This window comes from Pipra filicauda, unplaced genomic scaffold (genome assembly GCF_003945595.2).
Source record: "Pipra filicauda isolate LSUMZ 115617 unplaced genomic scaffold, ASM394559v2 scaffold1059_size33048_pilon, whole genome shotgun sequence".
Lineage (NCBI taxonomy): Eukaryota > Metazoa > Chordata > Aves > Passeriformes > Pipridae > Pipra > Pipra filicauda.
Genome location: NW_024103495.1, coordinates 10957 through 32130, shown reverse-complemented (window position 1 = coordinate 32130; position 21174 = coordinate 10957). Strand labels below are relative to the sequence as shown.

The following is a 21174-nucleotide window of genomic DNA, read 5'->3' as shown; positions in this document are numbered from 1 at the left end:
AGGGGCCCCCCGAGCCCCCCCCCCCGATCCCCCGGGGCCGGACCTTACCTGCGAGGGGCCCCCCGAGCCCCCCCCCCGATCCCCCGGGGCCGGACCTTACCTGCGAGGGGCCCCCCGAGCCCTTGCCCGGCCCCGGCCATGGTGGGGCTGCGGCCCCGGCCCCACAGAGCGGGGGGAGCTGCCCCTGCCCCGGCCCCGGCCCCGGCTCTGCCTCCTCCTCCCGCCGCTGCAGGGAAGTGAAACCGCCCCCTGACCCCCCCGGGAGGGGGGACCCCGATCCGGGCAGGGGGGGAACCGAAACCTGCCCCGCCCCGGCCGCGGGTGCTCAGGCTGGGGAGGTGCTGGGACCCTGCCCAGGGAGCTCTGCGGGACCCCCATGGCGTGGGCACCCCTCAGGGCACCCGAAATATGGAAATGGGGTGCTTTGAGGGGATGCAGCTCAGTGGGGGGATGTGTGTGGCTGCCTGTACCTCTGCCTGTACCTCTGCCTGCACCTCTGCCTGCACCCCTGCCTGTATTGGGCAGCGTGGACTGGGCAGGGGCCACTGCTCCACAGAGCACCCCGGGGTCTCTAGGGATCTCCAGGGGTCTCCAGGGGTCCCTGGGGTGGGAAGGGCAGGGCCAGAGCAGGAGCAGCAGAGCACAGGGGGTTGGTACCACAGCACTTTATTTCCCAAGGAAAGGAGGTTCCTCCCGGCCCCGGGACACCCTCGGTGCCCTCCCGGCAGCCCGGCCCAGGCAGCCCCCCCGGGGGCCCCCGGGTGGTCCGTGGGGATCCGGGGGGTCACAGGGCCGTGCCCGCCGGGCCCTGCTCGGGCGCCTTGGCCTCGCGGGGGTAGAACTCGGCCAGGATGCTCTCCGGGATCCGCTTCAGCAGCTGCTTGGGGAAGATGCGCAGGAGCTGCCAGCCCAGGTCCAGGGACTCGAAGATGCTCCGGTTCTCGTAGGGGCCTGGCAGGGGAGGGCGGTGCAGGAGCCGGGGGGTGCCGGGGGGCAGTCCCAGCCCCCAGCCCCCCGTGTGGGGCCCCCCGCTCACCCTGGGAGATGAACTGCTTCTCGAACTTGTGCAGGAACTCCAGGTACAGCAGGTCGTCGGCAGACAGAGCCTCCTCCCCCACCACCGCCTTCATGGCCTGCACGTCCTTCCCGATGGCGTAGCAGGCGTACTGGGAGAGCCACATGGCAATGGGGGGGCCTGGGAGGGGCCTCAGAGCCCACCCAGGGACACCCAGGGACACCCAGGGACACCTTCCACCAGCCCAGGTTGGCCTTGGACACTTCCAGGGATGGGGCAGCCACAGCTTCTCTGACCAACCTGGGCCAGGGTCTTCCCTCACAGGGCAGGATTCCTTCCCAATATCCCATTTGAATCTCCCCTCTTCCATTTAGAAGCCATTCCCTGTGTGCTGTCCCTCCCTGCCTTGTCCCCAGTCCCTCTCCAGCTCTCCTGGAGCCCTTTCAGGCCCTGCCAGGGGCTCTCAGCTCTCCCTGGAGCCTTCTCTTCTCCAGGGGAACCCCCCCAGCTCTCCCAGCCTGGCTCCAGAGCAGAGGGGCTCCAGCCCTGGCAGCAGCTCCGGGGCCTCCTCTGGACTCTCTCCAGCAGCTCCACGTCCCTGTGCTGTTGTTCCCAGGGCTGGAGCAGCTCTGCAGGGGGGTCTCACCTGAGCCCCCCCAGACAGGGGAGAGGGTTCTGAAGGGACAAACCACCCCCCTCAGTGCCCCCCAGCCCTCACCAGCTGGTTGGAGACGTCCCCGTGGTCCTTCCTGGTCATTCCCTCCCCGATGGCCGATTTCATCAGCCGGGACAGGGACGGCAGGACGTTGATGGGGGGGTAGATCTGCAGGGCGAGAGGGACCCCCGTGTGCACCCGTCCAGCACCCACCTCCTGCCCTGGCCACCCCCATCCCGGTGCTCCGGGGTGGTCTCCGGGCCCCCAGTCCCACCCTGGACGGGGCTCGGGAACGAACCTGCCGGTTGTGGAGCTGCCGGTCCACGTAGATCTGCCCCTCGGTGATGAACCCCGTCAGGTCGGGGATGGGGTGGGTGATGTCTGGGGGGGAACCAGGGTGCTGTGAGCCCCCCCCGGGGGTGTGGCTGCTCGGGACACGGCCGTGCCCCATGTCGGGGGTCACAGGGGCAGCACGGCCCCCATGGGGCTGCTGTGGGGGGTCTCGGTGTCACCCCCCTGCCCAGGAGCTGGGCACCACAAGGGGAACTGATGAAGGGTGGCTTGGTTGGTTTGTGCCCCCTCTGGGGCACCCGTGGGTGCTCCCCATGTCCCCCAACCCCACCCTTTGGCTGACACCCTTCTCCCGCTGGGGGGGCCCAGAGGGATGATTTGGGGGGGACAATAACCCCAAAGCACCCCAGCGAGCACCCAGGGCTTCACCACCCTGGGAGCCCCCCAAAACCGGGTTCGAACAATCCGGCATTTCCCAGCCCTGTGGTGTCCCGGCGCGGGGCAGGCCCGGCCCCACCACGTCCCCAGAGTGCCCCCCGTGTGCCCCCCGTGTCCCCAGAGTGTCCCCCGCATCCCCAGAGTGCCCCCCGTGTCCCCAGAGTGCCCCCCGTGTCCCCAGAGTCCCCCCGCGTCCCCGGTGCCCCCCGTGCCCCGCTGACCGTCGTTGGGCATGGTGAGGATGGGGATCTGGGTGATGGAGCCGTTCCTGCCCTCCACCCGCCCCGCCCGCTCGCTCCCGTTTATCCTCCTGCCACGGGCTCTGTCTTGTAGACTGTCTTTCCTCTCTCCTCGCGCATACTCTTCCACCTCTTCCTTCTTTTCTCCGTGTCCACCCGCCCTTCTCTGTATCCTACCTTCCTCTGCCTTCGCCACCCGGGCTCCCCCGGCACAGCCCCCGCCTCGGCCCCCTCGGGACCACTCATACTCCCGGGCCGGCCCGACACTTTTGTGCAGGGGGTGCCCTTTTTGTATCTGTTCTGGGCTGGGGGGGCTCCAGCACCCCAAAAACCCTGAGAGCACCGGGGGACACCAGTGCCACAAGCGCCCCGGGCACCCCCAGCAACCTGAGCACCCCGAGCACCCCAAGAGCCCTGGGAACCCCACGTGTCCTGGGCACCCCAAGAACCCTGGGAACCCCACATGTCCTGGGCACTCCAAGAGCCCTGGGAACCCCACATGTCCTGGGCACTCCAAGAACCCTGGGAACCCCACATGTCCTGGGCACCCCAAGAACCCTGGGAACCCCACATGTCCTGGGCACCCCAAGAACCCTGGGAACCCCACGTGTCCTGGGCACCCCAAGAGCCCTGGGAACCCCACGTGTCCTGGGCACTCCAAGAGCCCTGGGAACCCCACGTGTCCTGGGCACTCCAAGAACCCTGGGAACCCCACGTGTCCTGAGGACCCCAAGAACCCTGGGAACCCCACGTGTCCTGGGCACCCCTGAGCATCCCAAACACCCTAAGAGACCTGGAAACCCCAGGTATCTTGGGCATCCCAAGAACCCTGGGCACCCCACGTGTCCTGGGCACTCTGAGCATCCCAAACACCCCAAGAACCCCAAATGTCCTGGGCACCCCAGGCACTCCCAGCACTCTGGATACCCTGAGCACCCCCGGCACCCCAAAATCCCCTGGGCACCTCAGGTGTGCTGGGCACCCCAAGCACTCCAGTCACCCCAAGTGTCCCAGGCATCCCAGACATCCCAGGCACCCCAAACACCCCAAAACTCCTGGGCACCCCACGTGTCCTGGGCACCCCAAACACCCCAAAACTCCTGGGCACCCCACGTGTCCTGGGCACCCCAAGCACCCCAAACACCCCAAGAACCCTGGGAAGCCCAAGCACCCCAAACACCCCAGGCACCCCAAGTACCCTTGGCACCACTGGTGTCCCGGGCACCCTGAGTACCCCAAACTCCCCAGGCACCGTAAGAACCCCAGGTACCCCAGGTGCCCCAGGTTTCCTGGGCACTCTGAGCACCCCAAGCACCGCGGGCACCCCAAACACCCCGGGGACTCCAGGTAGCCCAAGCACCCCAATTACTTGGGCACCCCGAGCAGCCCGAGTCCCCTGGGCACCCCAGGCACCCCAACAGGCCAGTCCCCATCCCCTGCCAGCCGGGGAGGACCCAGGGCACGGGGACAGGACCCAGGGCACGGGGACAGGACCCAGGGCACGGGACAGGACCCAGGGCACGGGGACAGGACCCAGGGCACGGGGACAGGACCCAGGGGATGGGGACAGACCCAGGGCACGGGGACAGGACCCGGGGCACGGGGACAGGACCCAGATCACGGGGACAGGACCCAGGGCACGGGGACAGGACCCAGGGGACAGGGACAGGACCCAGGGCATGGGGACAGGACCCAGGGCACGGGGACAGGACCCAGGGCACGGGGACAGACCCAGGGCACGGGGCAGACCCAGGGGACGGGGACAGGACCCAGGGGATGGGGACAGACCCAGGGGATGGGGACAGGACCCGGGGTATGGGGACAGTCCCCGCTGACCTCCCGCAGGGCCTCGGCGTAGGAGCTCATGTCGGTCAGGATCACCAGCACGTGCTTCTCGCACTGGTAGGCCAGGAACTCGGCCGTGGTGAGCGCCAGCCGGGGGGTGATGATCCTCTCGATCCTGCCGGGCACGGGGGGCACCCCCGGGGCACGGTCAGCCCCGCAGAGCAGGTCTGGGGGGGCCGGGAGGGCAGGAGGGGGGTCTCCCTGCTTCTGCAGCCCCCGCTGCTGCTCGGGGCAGGGCTGGCTCCCCGGGGGGGACCCGCGGCTTTGGGGTCCCAGAATAGCCCCCCCGACCCACCTGAGAGTGGGCAGGGCCTCGTGGGGGGAGAGGGGGAGGGAGAGGAGAGGGAGAAAGGAGAGGAAAGAGGAAAGGGAAAGGGAAAAGGAAAAGGAGAGGGAGAAAGGAGAGAGGAGAAAGAGGAGAAAGGCCAAGGGGAAGAGAGAAGGAGAAAGAAAATGGAGGAAAATGGAGAAGAAAAGAAGGAGAAAGAGGGAGGAGGAAAAGGAGAAGGAGAAAGAGGGAGGAGGGAGAAGGAAAAGGAGAAAGAGGGAGGAGGGAGAAGGAGAAAGAGAAGGAGGAAGGAGGAGGAGGAGGAGGGAGAAGAAGAAGGAAAAAGGAAAAGGAAGGAGAAAGAATAAGAAAGAAGGAGGAGGGAAAAGGGAGAAGGAGAAGGAAAAAAGAGGAGAAAGGAGGAGGGAGAAGGAAGAGGAGAAGGAGGAAGGAAAAGGAGAAGGAGGAAGGAGGAGGAGGAGCGGGTGCCGGAGCCAGGGGAGTGTCTCACGTGGGGTCGTTGGCCAGGTTGAGGAACAGGCACACGTTCTCCATGGAGCCGTTCTCCTCAAAGTCCGACTTGAAGAAGCGGGCGGTCTCCATGTTCACCTGCCCGGGGGGGGACAGCGCTCAGCGGGGCCGGGGACACCGCGCCGGGGGGGCAGAGCCGCGGCTGTGCCCGGGCTGTCCCCACTCACCCCCATGGCGGCGAAGACGATGGCGAAGTTGTCCTCGTGGTAATCCACCACGTCCTTGGACTTCTTCACCAGCCCCGCCTGGCGGCAGATCTGTGCCGCGATCTGGGGGGGACAGAGGGGAGGGCAGCGCGGAGCCCCCGGAGGGGACACGGCCCGACCGGGACCGGGACACGGCCCCTGGCAGCGGGGACAGGGCACGGAGACAGGAGAGGGCACCCCAGGAGGGCACCAGCACCCCCAGCTGCCGGCCCAGCCCACGGGGGTGCCCACCACACCCGAGGGGCAGCGGGGTGTCCCCCTCCCTGTGACACCATCGTGCCGTGCCCGTGGTCACCCTTTGCTGTCACCCCCCAGCTGTTTCCATCCCATCCCACCCCCTCCGGCACTTCCAGCCCCTCCTGCTCTGCCCCCGTGTCACGGCCGCCTCCGCGGGGATCTGGGGTGCTCTGCAGCCCCCCAGCCCGGTCTGAGCCCCCACATCAGCCCAGACCCCCTTCCCCCCCAGCTCTTGGCACTCAGGGTTTGCTCCCCCCTCGCTGTGTCGGGGGGAGACCGAGGCACGAGCTGCCGGGGCTCCCCCGGGACAGGAGAGAGGCTCCAGCCCCCCAGATCCCTCCTGCTCCCCCCGTGCCCCCCCGGGCCCCCACCTCGTTGTGGGGCAGCCCGGCAGCGGAGAAGATGGGGATCTTCTGCCCGCGGGCGATGCTGTTCATGACGTCGATGGGCGAGATCCCGGTCTGGATCATCTCCTCGGGGTAGATGCGCCCGTGGGGGTTGATGGGCTGGCCTGGAGCGGGACAGGGACGGGGGGCACCCCGGAAAGGAGGAGTCATGGAATGGGGCCGGTTGGAAGGGACCTTAAAGCCCACCCAGTTCCACCCAGGGACACCTTCCACCAGCCCGCCTTGCTCCAAGCCCCGTCCGACACGGCCCTGGACACTCCCGGGGGTGGGGCGGCCTCGTTTGCCCCCGTTGGTGCCAAAAATTAGGGAACAAATTCTGGAGATAAGGAGGGAGCAGCTCCTGGGGCAGCATCCCCAGCCCTGGGGTGGGACAGGCACTGCTCTGGCACCCGAACCCCCCCGGGGCACCCCCGTGGGGGGGATGGAGGGATGGAGGGAGAGGTGGAAGGATGGACGGACGGATGGAGGGATGGACGGACGGACGGAGGGATGGGGTGGCACCACGGGGCTGCTCTGACCACCAGCGCTACCCCCGTGCCAGGCTGTCCCCGAGTCCCTCCCGCATTCCCAGGGCCGGCCGGGGCAGCCCCGCGGGGCCGGAGCCGTCACCGTTGATGTCCAGGAAGTCCTCGGCCATCACCGGGGGGCCGCTGTCGATGGGTTTGGCCGAGCCGTTGAACACCCGACCTACAAGGACAGAGGGGCTCGTCCCTGCCCTGGGCCACCAGCCGGGGTGGGGGGGAGGCTGCCGGGGGGCACCTGCCAGCCCGTGGGCGTGGGGCAGGGTCCCCATCCCGATCCCGATCCCCATCCCCATCCCGGTCCCGGTCCCCATCCCCATCCCGGTCCCCATCCTGATCCCGGTCCCCATCCCGATCCCCATCCCGGTCCCCATTCCGATCCCGATCCCCATCCCGGTCCCCATCCCCATCCCGGTCCCCAGCGCTCCCACAGGACACCCCTGGGGTGCCCAGAGGGGACACCGGTACCGGTGCTGGGGCGCTGTGGGTGGGGAGCAGAGGAATTGGCACCAGGGGGGCTGTGGGCACCCCCAGACCCCATCCCAGGGAACGAGGCGTGCCCGTGTCACCGCGGGGGGTGGGCGGTGTCACCCGGGGGCTGGGTGACACCTCAGCTCTCGTGGCAGGAAGGTGCCGGCCCATGGGGACGAGAGCCAGGGGACCCCCTTCCCATGTCCCCAGCCACCCCATCACCTCCCCCTTGGGGTCCCCCGCTCCTGGGCGGGGGGGTGACACCGAGACCCCCCCAGCCTGCCCGAGGGGGGGTCACACGGCATCACCGCTCCCTCTCAGCCTCATCGACCGGCTCGGAGCCGCGGCATCGATCGCCACGAAGCCGCTGCGCCCACACGCCGCCCCCCCGGCTCCCCCCACCCCGCTGCCGCCCCACGGGACGTTCTGCCGGTCCCCGCCAGGGCCGGGGACACGTCACGGGTGTCAGAGCGGATCAGGGTGATGGCAGGGCCGGGGCGCCGAGCGCGGAGCATGAAAGGTCAGCGGGCACGGCAGAGCCGCGGCCCCGGCCCCGAGCCCGCGCGGGGACCAGCCGGGGAGGGGGGACCGGCCAGGGAGGGGGGACCCCGGCCAGGGAGGGGGGACCCCGGCCAGGGCTGAGGGGCGGCACTGCGGGAGCGCTGGGGGGACGCGCTGGCCGACCCTGCACGGGGACAGACGGACCCCGGCTGCGGGAGAAGGGGTCCCTGGCTGGGGCAGAGTGAGGGTCCCCGGCCGGGGGAAGCGGAGCAGGTCCCTCCCCGTGCCCGGCCGTCACCGCTGGCAGCCGAACCGCGCTCGACACGTGCCCTTTGCGCTGCCCTTTGCGGCGGGGCGCGGGCGCTGCCGAGCCCCGGGCACCGCGATCCGTCCACGGCGGGATGGAGATCGCGGCAGACACGCGGCCCCCGACCACGGAGCGGCACCGGAGCCCAGGGTCCCCCCCCCCGCGACCCCGAGTGACCCCCGTCACCGGCCGTGACCCCTCTGGCGCTGGGGGACACTCAGGAACCTCTAACGGGGCTTGGGGGTGGATGGAGGGGGTTGAACACCCCCGGGCGAGGCTGGGGGGGCCCAGGGGGGGCTGCCGGTACCCAGCCGTGCAGGGGGTCTGTGGGGATAGAGGGGGGTTCACACTCGGCCATAATGAATCCCAGACCGGTTTGGGTGGGAAGGGACCTTAAATCCCACCCAGTGCCACCCCTGCCACGGGCAGGGACACCTCCCACTGTCCCAGGTTGCTCCAAGCCCCGTCCAGCCTGGCCTTGGACACTTCCAGGGATGGGAGGGTCACGTGCTCATCCCCAGAGCTGAAGCCCCCCCCCCCAACATCCCCAAAGTGCCCCTCCCGTGTTACCCCCCACCCACGCCCCGAGCTGTGTCTGGGCTCAGCCACGGGCGGGGCTTACCCAGCATGTCCTCGGACACGGGGGTGCGCAGGATGTCCCCCGTGAACTCGCAGGAGGTTTGCTTGGCGTCGATCCCAGATGTTCCCTCAAACACCTGCAGAGACCCCGGGGCAGCGGGCGGGGGGGGCAATTAGTGGGGATTAATGGACAGGGAGGGGAGGGGGGTGCGGGGGGATGTGATCCGCGCTCACCCGAAAACCCCCCAGGGAGGAGAGACAAAAGAGGGGGGGGGGGAGCCCTCGGGGGTAAGAAAACCCCCTCCTGAGGGGCTTTGGGGAGGGGGAACCCCGAGGCGGGGGGGATCCCGCTCCCTTTTGCAGCGCCCACGGCAGGGCGGGGAAGCCAAAGGCTTTTTGTTTGATCAGTGTAATATTTGACATCATTTGTATTAATTAACCTCCAAATCGCTGCTTTAATTGGAGCCGGGTGGCCCCCGGGAGGGGGGGCCGGGGGACACCGACAGGCCTGAGGGGGGGCGATGGCCGCAGCCCCCCGCGGGGCCGCAGGTGCTGCGGGTCACCCCCAACAACGCCGGGTCTGCGAAAAGCTCATTTTCTTCCCTTTTATCCCTATTTCCCCCCCTTTCCCCCCGAGCCTGACTCCCTAATAGGATTAAAAGGGCATCACAGAGACGCAGGTGCCATTAGAGGAGTGATTTTGGGCAGCTGCGCAGCCCCCCCGAGCCCTGGGGGGGGCTGGTTTAGGGGGGATCCGGCGTAATTAGGCAGGATGACCCCAAACAGTCCCAGAGCTCCCAGGGAACCCCCCCAGTGCCCCGGACTGGGGACACCCCGGAAACCACCGCCCGTCCCAGTCGGGGCCCCGCTGGGGGGGGCTTGGCAGGGGGGTCCCGGGTCTTCCTGCTGGGATGGAGGGGGAGGTTGGTGTGGGGGACGTGGGGATAAGGGATGGGGACAACACCTGTCCCAGGACACTGACAGTCCGGGACAACACATATCCCGGGAGCCCCCTGCCTGTCCCGGGATATCACCTGTCCCCGGGCACCTGTACCGGGACATCGCCCACTCCAGGACACGGCCCGTCCCAGGGCACTGCTCATCCCGGGACACCGTGTGTGCCAGGACAGCGGGCCTGGACAGCCCGACAGCGCTGGGACAAGGACGCGGCAGCCACCGCTGGAGGGGGACAGAGCCTCGGGACAGATCCCTGGGACAGAGCATCGGGACAGAGACCGGGACAGAGCCCCGGGACACGCCCCCGAGCACACTCCCGGGCCGTGCGGTGCCGCGTGTCCCCGCGTCCCGCGGGGCTCACCTGGACGATGGCTTTGGAGCCCATCACCTCCAGCACCTGCCCGCTGCGGGTGCTGCCGTTGGGCAGCGTGAAGTTCACGATCTCGGCGTACTGGGCGAACTGCGGGGACAGGGCCGGGGGGAGTTGGGGCGGGGGGCTCCTCTGTGCCCCCCCAGCCCGCCCCTGCCCCCCCAGCCCTGCCAGGCCGCCCCATTTCCCCTCCTGAGGGGCGGGTTTGTGCTCCCTGAGGCCACCGCGCACTGAGGGGGGACACGGGACAGCGGTGGGGGGCCGGGGGAAGGTGCTGCCTGTCCCTGCCCCGTCCTGGAGCCGCTCCGGGCTCTGCCCCGCTCCTGCCTCGGTTTCCACAACACTGGGCAATGTTCCCCAATAACGGGGACAGTCCCGGTACAGCCAATCCACACAGTCCCTGCCAGGCACGGACAGGGCCACCAAGGTGCCACCTCGCACTGGCCACGGGGACGAGTGGGACTCGGCACCCCAGGGGACACCACCCACCCTCCCCAACCCTCCCGGGGCAGATGGAGGGGACTTTTCTGCCGCCCTTTGGCTGAGGGGACACGTCCTGCTCTGGGGACAACGTCCAAAGGGTCTCTCCCCTGCCCAGCCCTGCCTGCCCAGCACGCTCCGGGCTCTCCTCTTCCTCCTCCTCCTCACTCCCAGCCACCACCGGGGCTGCCTCCGGCCCTGTGAACTTTGGACTTTAATTCTTCTGGAAAGACCTTTGGATAAAGGACGACAAAGCCGAGGAAACCCCCGCCACGGGCTGGCTCTTTAACTGAGCTGATTAATTCCCGTCCCGCCGGGCTCGGCGTGAAAGGGGCCATGGAAACGAGCCAGTGGGCAACAAAGCCCCTCGGAGGGTCCCCCAGGTGCCCGGAGCCCACCCAAGAGAGCCCAGACCCTGCGCCGGGAGCAGGGACAGGCAGGGTGACACCGAGTTGTCCCCCCGGGCTGGGACACGGGCCGAGCGGGGGTCGTGGTGTGGTCTCACCCAGAGCAGGGTCCCAGAGGGAGCTGGGGCTTGGGCAGGGGACAGGAGCCACAGATTGGGCAGGGGACAAGGGACAGGGGCCACAGATTGGGCAGGGGACAAGGGACGGAGCCTGAGGAGAAGGGCTGGATTTTGGGAAGGGGCACAGGAGAACAGGGGGCAGGGGCCGAGCTCGGGCAGGACACGGGGGCAGGACACGGGGGCAGGACACGGGGGCAGGACACGGGGGCAGGACACGGGGGCCGGAGCGCAGTGTCCCGGGCAGAGCGTACACTCGTCCCCCCGGCACACACACCGCCCGCACGGGGACACGGGGACACGACAATCGCACGGGGACACGGGGACACGGGGACACGGGCTCTGCTGCCGACCGCGTCCAGAGGAGGGAGCTCGGACCCCAGAGAGGAAGGGACAGCCCGGGGGACAGGGGACAGCCCAGGGGACAGTGGAGAGGGGACAGGGGACAGGGAACAACTCAGAGGATCAGGGGACAGGGGACAGGAGAGACGGGACAGGAGACCAGTCCAGGGGACAGGAGACGAGTGACAAGGGACCAGCCTGGAAAACGGCCCAGGGGACGAGGGCTGGGGAGAAGGGATGCGGGACAGGGCAGAGGGGACAGCCCAGGGGACACGAGAGAGGTGATGAGGGACAAACTCCCCCCGGTGCCCTCTCCCTGCCTGGGTGACAACCCAGCCCAGGGGGGAGAGCACGGCGGTCCCTGCCCAGCCCAGGTGACATTGCCAAGGTGTCCCCTTGTCACCCCCCCAGACAGGGTCCTACCTTCACGTTGTCCAGCACCACGAGTGGCCCATTGACCCCACACACCGTCCTGTAGGCTGGGGGAGGGAAGGACACACCGTCAGCCCCCGGGGCTGGGGAGGCTCCCGGGGGGGCTCCCACCCCGACCCCAGCACTGGCAGCACCAAACCCTGGGATCCATCCCACTCCAGTGCCACCCCCTCCTGCTGTCCCATTCCTTATCCCAGGGCCAGCCCGAGGGACCAGTGGCAGCTGAACTGGAGACCTGGAGCGCCCATCCTGCGGGAATGTCCCTCCGTGGTGCCTGGTGGCAGCTGGATGTGTCACCTCCTGGAGGTGTTCCCACACACCTGGCAGGGGTGTCACCACTGGGAATGTCACCACAACCAGCAGCGAGGCCTCCCCTTGTCCCCCAGCTTCCCTGGCTCACCCCTCCAGCAGCACCAGGAGAGGTTCCCTGCCCTGGGACACCCCATCCTGGCAAGGTGCCACCACAGCCTGGTGACCTGCTGGAACTCCAGTGGCTCCTGCAAGCCCCAGCAGGGCATCTCCATCCCACCAGGCCTTTCCCACCCACCTCACATCCTCTGTCCCAGCCCAGGCACAGACCCTTCACCCCCCAAAACCCCCAGGCCCAGCCCTGACCCCCTGAGACGGGCACAGCCCTGCAGAGAGTCACGGAACACACTGGCTTGGGCTGGGAGGGACCTTTAAATGTCACCCAGTGCCACCCCTGCCATGGGCATGGACTCCTCTCAGTAGCCCAGGTTGCTCCAAGCCAGGCCCTCCCCGCCCTCACAGGGAAGAGTTTCTCCCCAATATCCCACCCAAATCCCCCTCTTTTAGTTAAAAACCACCATCCTTTGAGAATCCTGGTGGGATGCAAAGGGCACTGCCCCGAGACCCCGTGGGGCACCAGGGACACACCCAGGGTGACACTCAGGTGAGGACAGGAGGGTGCTGGGGGTGTGGCCCCCCAGGGACCCCCGTGGGGCAGGAGGCACCCGGGCCATTTAGGACAAGGGTGCCAAAGGGGGTGAGGCCGTGCGGGAGCCCAGGGAGAGGCAGCAGGGCCGGGAGCGCCGGGATTGGGCTCAGCCCCGGTGGGTGTGGGGGCACTGAGCCGGCCCTGAGCTGCCCTTGATCATCCCGGGCTGTGTCAGTGCCGAAATCCTGCCCCGGCAGGGCGGGGCTCGCTGACCCCGCCGGGCCCTTTCATCGCTCTGCCCCCTCTCCTCCCGCCGGGCTGTGATTCCCTCGTGATCCCGAGGGGACGGGAGGGGCCGGGCCGGCTGCAGGGCTCACCCCCCTCCTGCCGGCCCCGGGATGGGGGGGCCGTGTCCTGGCACTGGGAGGGGGTTCCTGCCCCTCAGCACCCCCGCTGTCCCTGAGGTGCTGCTGGCATCGTCCCCAGCTGGATCAGCCCCGGGGACTCCATTCCTAGGGGATGGGTCCCCTCTGCTCCCCACTGGCCACAGTCTGGGGAGCACCAATCCCTGCACAACCCACAGAGCAGTGTGGGGTCACCCCCGTGGCACAGCTGCACCCCCAGGGTCCCCCTCCCCTCTCCCAGCCCGTGCCAGGGCACAGAACTGGCAGTGCCAGTGACCCCTCACACTCCTGCATGAGGATCACAGAATTCCAGCCTTGTTTGGGTGGGGAGGGACCTGAAAGCCCATCCAGTCCCCCCCTCTGCCACGGGCAGGGACACCTTCCACCAGCCCAGGTTGTTCCAGCCCAGATTGGCCTTGGACACTTCCAGGGATCCAGGGGCAGCCACAACTTCCCTGCCCAACCTGTGCCAGGGCCTCCCCACCCTCAAAGCCAGGAATTCCTTCCCAATATCCCATCTATCCCTGCCCTCTGGCAGTGGGAAGCCATTCCCTGTGTGCTGTCCCTCCCTGCCTTGTCCCCAGTCCCTCTCCAGCTCTCCTGGAGCCCCTTTAGGCCCTGCCAGGGGCTCTCAGCTCTCCCTGGAGCCTTCTCTTCTCCAGGGGAACCCCCCCAGCTCTCCCAGCCTGGCTCCAGAGCAGAGGGGCTCCAGCCCTGGCAGCAGCTCCGGGGCCTCCTCTGGACTCTCTCCAGCAGCTCCACGTCCCTGTGCTGTTGTTCCCAGGGCTGGAGCAGCTCTGCAGGGGGGTCTCCCCTCAGACAGGGGCAGAGGGGCACAATCCCCCCCTGCCCTGTGCCCAGGCTGGGGGATCAGCCCAGGGAATGGGGGATTCTGGACGGGATCCTGTGGAGCTTCTCACCCACCAGCACCCCAAGTCCTTCCCCTCAGGGCTGCTCCCAACCCATTCCCTTCCCAGCCTGGATTTGTGCTGGGATTGGCCCAGCCCAGGAGCTCCTGCCCTTGGCCTTGTTGAGCCTCGTGAGGTTCTCACAGACCCACATCTGGAGCTAATTAGCTAATTAGCCTTCTCTCATTACCCAGTTATGCCCAGTTCCTGCTGGTCTCCCAGCCAGCAGCAGCGGGGGGGGGATGGAGGGGTGGGGGGTGGTTGCACACCGGGATCCCACTCCCCACTTTTGCCTCCTTCACTCCCAAAGTGACAATTTGACCTTTTATTTCCCTTCCCTCCCAGAGCTCCTCTGCCCCCTCTCTTGCTCCCCCCGGCAGGGTTGGGTGGCCCCTTTTCTGTCCCACACCTCCCCCACAGCCCCAGTGGCTGGGGAGCCACCCCGGTGGGACAGGGACACTGGTTTGTCCCTTCTCCTGAGCTCGGTGGTCTCCAGCCCCCCTGGACCCTCCTGGATTCCCTCCCTCTGCTCCAGGCTGGCTTCTCCCACAGAGGGCATTGGAGCCTGTGGGAGCATCTCCTGGGGGTGACACTGGATCATCAGCCAAGCTCTCGAGTGGCACAGAGATGGATGATCCATCCATCCATCCATCAGTTCATCTATCCATCCATCCACCCATCCATCCACCCACCCACCCATCCATCCCTCCATCCACCCATCCATCCATCCACCCATCCATCCATCCACCCATCCATCCATCCACCCATCCATCCACCCATCCATCCATCCACCCATCCATCCACCCATCCGCCCATCCATCCATCCACCCACCCAACTATCCATCCCACTATCCATGCCATCTAATTATCCATCTTTTCATTCATCCATCCATCCCTCCACCCACCCACCCATCCCATTCATCCCTCCCATCCATCCACCCATCCATCCATCCCTGTTTTCATCCATCCCTCCATCCATCCAGTATGGAAAAAGTGAAGGAGGAGAAGGAGGAGGAGAAGGAGGAAGATGAGGAAGAGGAGGGGGAGGGCCGAGGCAGCGGCGGGGGAGCCCCGGGAAGCTCCAATTCCCATAATTGCCGGCGGGGTGGGTGGGCTGCGGCGGCCGGCCGGGGAGCGGGGGCGGGGGGAGAGGGGCCGAGGGAAAAGAAAAGTCTTTCAACCTGGCCTTTGCACACCCCCAGCCCCAAATTCACAGCTCCTGTCAGAAGCGATCTCCGTTAGCCCCGCGCTCACGCACTGCTGCCCACCGCGGCGGCCGGGGGGGACACGGCCCGCGCACAAAGGGCCCGGACGGCCCCGCCCGCCGCTAATTGCTCCCGCTCGCCCGCCCTGCCCTCGCCGGCCCCCCCCGGCCCTCCCAGCCCCGGCCCCTCCGCCCCGGCCCCCCCGGGCCGCGCCCGCCTTAGGGCTCGGCTCCAAAGTGCGCCCGCGGCTCCTTCCCAGCGCCAGAGGGGGGCACGGACCGCTGGGATCAGGGAATCGTGGGATGCTTTGGTCGAAGGGACCTGGAAGCCCATCCAGTGCCAACCCCAGGGACACCTTTCTCTATCCCAGGTGGCTCCAGCCTGGCCTTGGACACTCCCGGGGATCCAGGGGCAGCCACAGCTTCTCTGGGTGACCTGTGCCAGGGCCTGCCCACCCTCCCAGCCAGGAATTCCTTCTCGGTGTCCCATGTAACCCTGCCCTCTGGCAGTGGGAAGCCATTCCCCGTGTCCTGTCCCCAGGGCAGGGTCACCTCGGCCTCTGGAGCAGGAGGGCAGCGAGGGATGCTCGGCCCTATCCCAAATTACAGAGCGGGACCCAGCGGGGGCAGAGACGGGAAATGGGACAGAGAAACGGCCCCCAAATGCCCCAAAGCCTCTGTCCCGGGGCAAGGACAGGGATGAAGAGGGGGCTCAGCAGGGCTATGGATTATCCCATGGATTTCATCAGAAGGATGTTGGACGGGGCTTGGATCCACCCGGTCGGTGGGAGGGGTCCCTGCCATGGCAGGGGGTGGCACCGGGGGGCTTTAAGGTCTCTCCTAACGCAAACCAGCCTGGGATTTTAGGATTCCGTAAATGCTGAGTTTTTAACCAAAATGCTGATGTCCGGAGTGACCCGGCCCCGTTCCCAGGACGGGACACGAATCCACCATCCCCGACGGCAACTCCGCGCTCAAAATCCCGCTCGGCCCGACCCCACCCCCTCCTCCCGAGCCGCCATCCTGCCCCGGGGCCATCCTGGGACTTTTCCGACAGTCCCTAAGTGACCGTTTCCCCCCTCCACAACCTGCCCATTGTGCCGTGTGTCACTTTGTGCCGCGCTGTCAAACCCACCGGCCTGTCCCAGCCCGGCAGAGCCCGTGAAAGGCGCGGCGGGGGGTCACACTCTATGCCACTAATTAGGGCCCGGCGGCCGAGGGTTCCCATACACACCTGCACGTCATGTGAGGGGAGCCAAAGAAAGGCAGCCCCAGCCAAGCGTGAACCAAACAAGCAGCCCAAGGAAGGGGAAAAAAAAAAAAAAAAGGAGAAATAAATTGCTGGGCTTGCTGCCGCGTTTGCCGGCAGACAAAACAGGGCTGGGGGCGTGGGAGGCGGGGAGGGGGCTGCGGACCCCGCGCCGGGCCAGCTGGGCTGAGGGAGCCGGGAGGAGGGGGCTCCGAGGGGAAAGAGAAGCGGTGGAGGGCTGGGGGATCCCCCCACGCCGTGGGGCAGAGGGTCCTGTGCCAGTGGCACGGACCGGGGGGGGATGGCTGGCTGGATGATGGATGGATGGATGATGGATGGATGGATGGATGGATGGACGGACCCATCAGCTGCGGCCCCCAGGACCCCGCCAGCCCCTTCCCCACAGCCCCACGGCACTGCCAGCCCCCGTGGTCACGCCGAGGACAACAGCCCTGCTCTGCTTCCCAGGGGTCCGGCAGCTCCAGAGGGTGGGGGGCCCCAAGGTCACCCACGCCCCTCCCGTCTGCAGCACTGGGAAGGGGGCAGGGGGCTGGCAGAGCTGGCAAGAGGGCGAGGGGAGCAGCGAGCCCAGCTCTCCACCACCGGCTGCCTCCTGCTGCCAGGGGCCTTATATAATATATATATATATAATATATATATATTTAAATATATAAACCCGGCTGCCGGGTTTATATATTTAAAAATCCAATTTTGGGATTTGGAAATGGGAAGTTGGGGGAGCGGCTCACACCTCCCCACGGGGCCTCCCCGGGCTCTGCCACAGCCCCCAGGCTTCCCAGGGCCCCCCCCTCCCCCCAAGGCTCTTGGGGAGCAACCTCAGGTCTGAAACCATCCCTCCACCTGTCCGTCCCTCCGTCTCTCCGTCCCTCCATCTATTCGTTCCTGCATCTCTCCCTCCATCCCCCATCCCCTCTCCAGCCCAGCTCCCGGGCTGCTCTCGCTGAGTTTGAAGCAGCGGGAGGGACGGGGGGGGACAGGCGGGGACCCCCCCCCGCACAGGTCCGCACGTGCGGGCAGGGCCCCGCGCCCACGTGCGGGAGCGGCAGCGGGATCGCTCCCGGGGCTGTTTTTCCCGGCGCTGGGTCGAGCCAAAGGCCGGGAGGTGAGAAGTGGCTCTTCGTGCTAATGGATTCGCGGCGCTGGGGAGCGGCTGCCGGTTCCTCCGCCGTCTCTCGGGAGAGCGGGCTCTGGATGGGCACTGCGGGCACTGCCTGCTCCTGCCTGCCGTCCCTGCCAACCCTGGCTGCCCACGGCACTGCTTGACCCCACTCCATGCCCGGTGCCACTCTGGGACCCCACTCTGGAACCCCACACTTGGGGGGCACCGCGTGGGGCTGAGGGACACACGGCATGTGAAGCTGGCACTGTGGCACACGCCTGAGACCCCCTCGACACAGGGGCGGTGCCCACCTCGGCCCGGACCCACAGCACCCCCCCGTCCCACCCAAACCTGCCCCAGTGTGCCCAGGTGGCACCCCGAGGAGCTCAGCTGCCCTCAGCCACACCCTGCTCCTTCCCCCAAATTCGGGGGTGTCTTTATACCTCCCCCAGACCCCCCTGTCACCCTCAGGTTCTCTCCCAGCTGCCCCCTTGCTGGGGTCCCTCCTCCCGGTGCCACCCCTGCCGTCACCTGGCAGCACATTTTGGGGCGCCGGGACCGCCCTCTCCCGGCCCTCCCTCGGCAGGGAGCCCACCCTGTGCCCCTCACACGCCTCCCACCCGGGTGACAGCGACACGCAGGCAGGACTTTGTGCCAGCCTGGATAGGGGGCCGGGTTTGGCTGCGCAGAGCCAGCCTGGCAGAGCCGGCACTGCCCGTCCCGCTCCCGAGGGGGAAACGCGGCAGGAGGGAATAAACATGGAAATGAGCATTTTTGCCTTGGGAAGGGACACTCGGGCCAAGGGCTGGCGCCCAGCCAGGTGACCGGGACACGAGTCACCCCCGGTGGCCACTCCCGGCTCCGTGTTGACACCAAACACGGCGGGGCCGGGCAGGGCCGGCCGGGCTGGGAGGGAGCGGCCGGGACCGTGCCAGCCCGGAGCCACCCGGCTCGGGACCGGCGGGGTGGCATCCTGGGAGGTGACTTCCAAACTCCCTCCGACCATCCCGACCCGGCAGCGAAGGCACGAAGGTCACAGCAAACGTCCTTGGTGCCGCGGGCGGTCGGGGACGGGGTGCTGGGGGGCTCACCCACCCCCCATGTGGGGCGGGCACCATGCCAGGCTCCCCGGGGTCGGGGCGGGACGGGGGAGCAGCCCAGGGTGAGGGGCTGAGGGTGCCAGCGCTGAGGCCCCAGACCCCCAGGAGCTCCCCGGGAGCCACGGGGGGCACACGGGGACGGACGGAGCACCCACGGGTGTGACACAAAGTCCCGCTGGTGTCACACCGACGACCCCTCGATGGACACGTCCCCACCCCCCGACACGTGCGGCTCACCCCAGGGACACCTTGGCGGGTCCCACACCCTGTCGGGGCGGGGGAGAGGGACACCCGGGGCACCCCCGCACCCCTGTGGGGTCACCGCAGCCCCCGCACACCCCACAGCCCTCGGGGGGCCGGGACAACTTCCCCAGCCCCTGCAGTGCGGAGCCTAGGAAGGGGGCACCCCCACAGCCCCACACAGCCCCTGTGCCCCCCGAGAGGCACACACGGCCCCGGTGTCACCCCCCCGTCCCTGCCTGTCCCGGTGTCACTCCTGTCCCCCCTGCCTGTCCCGGTGCCACCCCCATCCCTTCCCGACCCGGTGCCACCCACCCACCTCTGCCCGGTGTCACCAACTCGTCCCTGCCGCCCCGGGGTACCCACGGCGCCCACCCTGCCCGGGGGCACAGGGGTGCCGTGCCCGCCCCCGGCGCTCTCCGCCCCGTCCCCCCGTCCCCCCGTGCCCCCCGTGCCCCCCGCTCACTCAGCCGGGGGTTGCTGCTGTAGTCTCTGCTCACGGCCAGCCCGTGCTCCCGGGCTGCTGCCAGCGCTGCCGCCGCTGCCGGTGCCTTGGTGGCGGCCATGGCACGGGCACGGTCACGGACACGGTCACGGTCACGGTCACGGACACGGACACGGGCACGGTCACGGCGGGGCCGGGCAGGACGCGCCAGCGCCCCGGGCTTTGTACCCCCGGCCCGGCCCCCGCCCGGCCCGCCCGCCCGGGCGGCCCCGCCCGCGGCCCCGGCGGCACCTGAGGCAGCGGCGACACGGGTGGCACCGGGACACGGGTGACACCGGGGACACAAGGGACACCGGCGACACAAGGGACACCGGCGACACGGGTGACACCGGCGACACGGGTGGCACCGGCGACACAAGGGACACCGGCGACACAAGGGACACCGGCGACACGGGTGGCACCGGGACACGGGTGACACCGGGGACACAAGGGACACCGGCGACACGGGTGACACCGGCGACACGGGTGGCACCGGCGACACAAGGGACAGCGGTGGCCCCGTCGGCCCCGTGTTGGCCGTGAACAGCGGGAGGGAGCGGCCGGAGCGGGCACAGCGCCTGTCCCGGGCCTCGGGGAGGGAGAACGGGGTAGGGATAGGGAATGGGATTGGGATAAGGGATAGGGATAAGGGATAGGGATGGGGTAGGGATAAGGGATAGGGAATGGGGTGGGGATAAGGGATAGGGATGGGATAGGGATGGGGTAGGGATAAGGAATAAGGATAGGGATAAGGTGTATGGGTAGGGGTAAGGGCTAGGGAAGGATATGGGGACAGGGACATGGCCAGTGATAAGGGCAGGGACAGGGATGGGGACAGGGGTTGGGATAGAGATACAGGAGAAGGGAAAATGGATGGGTATAAGGGAAAGGGATAAGGAATAAGGGTAGTGCCAAGGGACAGGGATAGGGTTAGGGATAAAGGATGGGGATAAAGGATAGGGAACGCTATGGGGATGGGGGTATGGGTAGTGATAGGGATGGGGAGGGAATGGAGATGGGAGCAGGGGTGGGGTGGAGACAAGGCTGGGACAGGTGAGGGGACAGGGCTGGGGACAGGTGAGGGGACAGGGCTGGGGACAGGTGAGGGGACAGGGCTGGGGACAGGTGGAGCTCGGGGCAGTGCCGAGGGCAGGGCAGGAGGTAATTTGGGGGGAGGGGCGGGGGTACGGTGGGTGCAACCCCCCAGAGGCAGGGCAGGGATGGGGGCAGGGCCGGGGGGCTAAGGGCGAGGGGCTGGGGGGGACTGGGGGCACTACTGGGGAGGGGACGTGCAGGTATCCCGGGGGGGGGGGATTCATTCCATGGGGGAAGGGTGCAGGTATCCCCGTGGAGGGGGAATCCATTCTGGGGGGGTTAGTGGAAGTGTCCCCGGAGGGGGGGGATTCACTCTCGAGGGGCTCTGAGAAGAGCAGGACACGCTGGGCTTCGAAATGCCACCCTGGGATGGCACCCACGGGGCTGGGGACACCCACGGGGCTGGGGGCACCCACGGGACTGGGGACACCCACGAGAGGGGACACTCACGGGACTGGGGACACCCACGGGACTGGGGACACCCACGGGGCTGGGGACACCCACGGGACTGGGGACACCCACGGGGCTGGGGACACCCACGGGGCTGGGGACACCCACGAGAGGGGACACTCACGGGACTGGGGACACCCACGGGACTGGGGACACCCACGGGGCTGGGGACACCCACGGGACTGGGGACACCCACGGGGCTGGGGACACCCACAAGGTTTGGTGGCACCCGGAGCAGGGGGCGAGGGATTCCCAACCGTGGATCCCAAAGGCGATGGAGGACGAGGAGGAGGCAGGAGGCAGGACATGACTTTTATTAACCATTAGAAACCATAAGAAACCACATTATTCCTTAAAGTTTTACATCCAGTAGTTGCTGGGGTTTTTTTAACTCTTCCCCCGATCCC

General features: G+C 67.9%; 1 protein-coding gene across 1 annotated transcript; it reads right to left on the bottom strand.

Annotated features, from left to right (window-relative positions):
- Nucleotides 1–773: 773 nt before the first annotated feature.
- Nucleotides 774–19325, bottom strand: LOC114004118 (V-type proton ATPase subunit B-like). The gene is made up of 14 exons (XM_039379629.1): nt 19205–19325; nt 11607–11662; nt 9830–9928; nt 8555–8648; nt 6742–6819; nt 6097–6236; nt 5450–5551; nt 5263–5360; nt 4475–4598; nt 2621–2933; nt 1969–2051; nt 1734–1838; nt 1037–1166; nt 774–951 (listed from the first exon to the last, which is right to left on the bottom strand). The coding sequence occupies exons 1-14, from the start codon at nt 19302–19304 to the stop codon at nt 785–787; spliced, it is 1689 nt and encodes a 562-aa protein (XP_039235563.1). The 5' UTR covers nt 19305–19325; the 3' UTR covers nt 774–784.
- Between the last annotated feature and the right edge of the window lie 1849 nt (nt 19326–21174).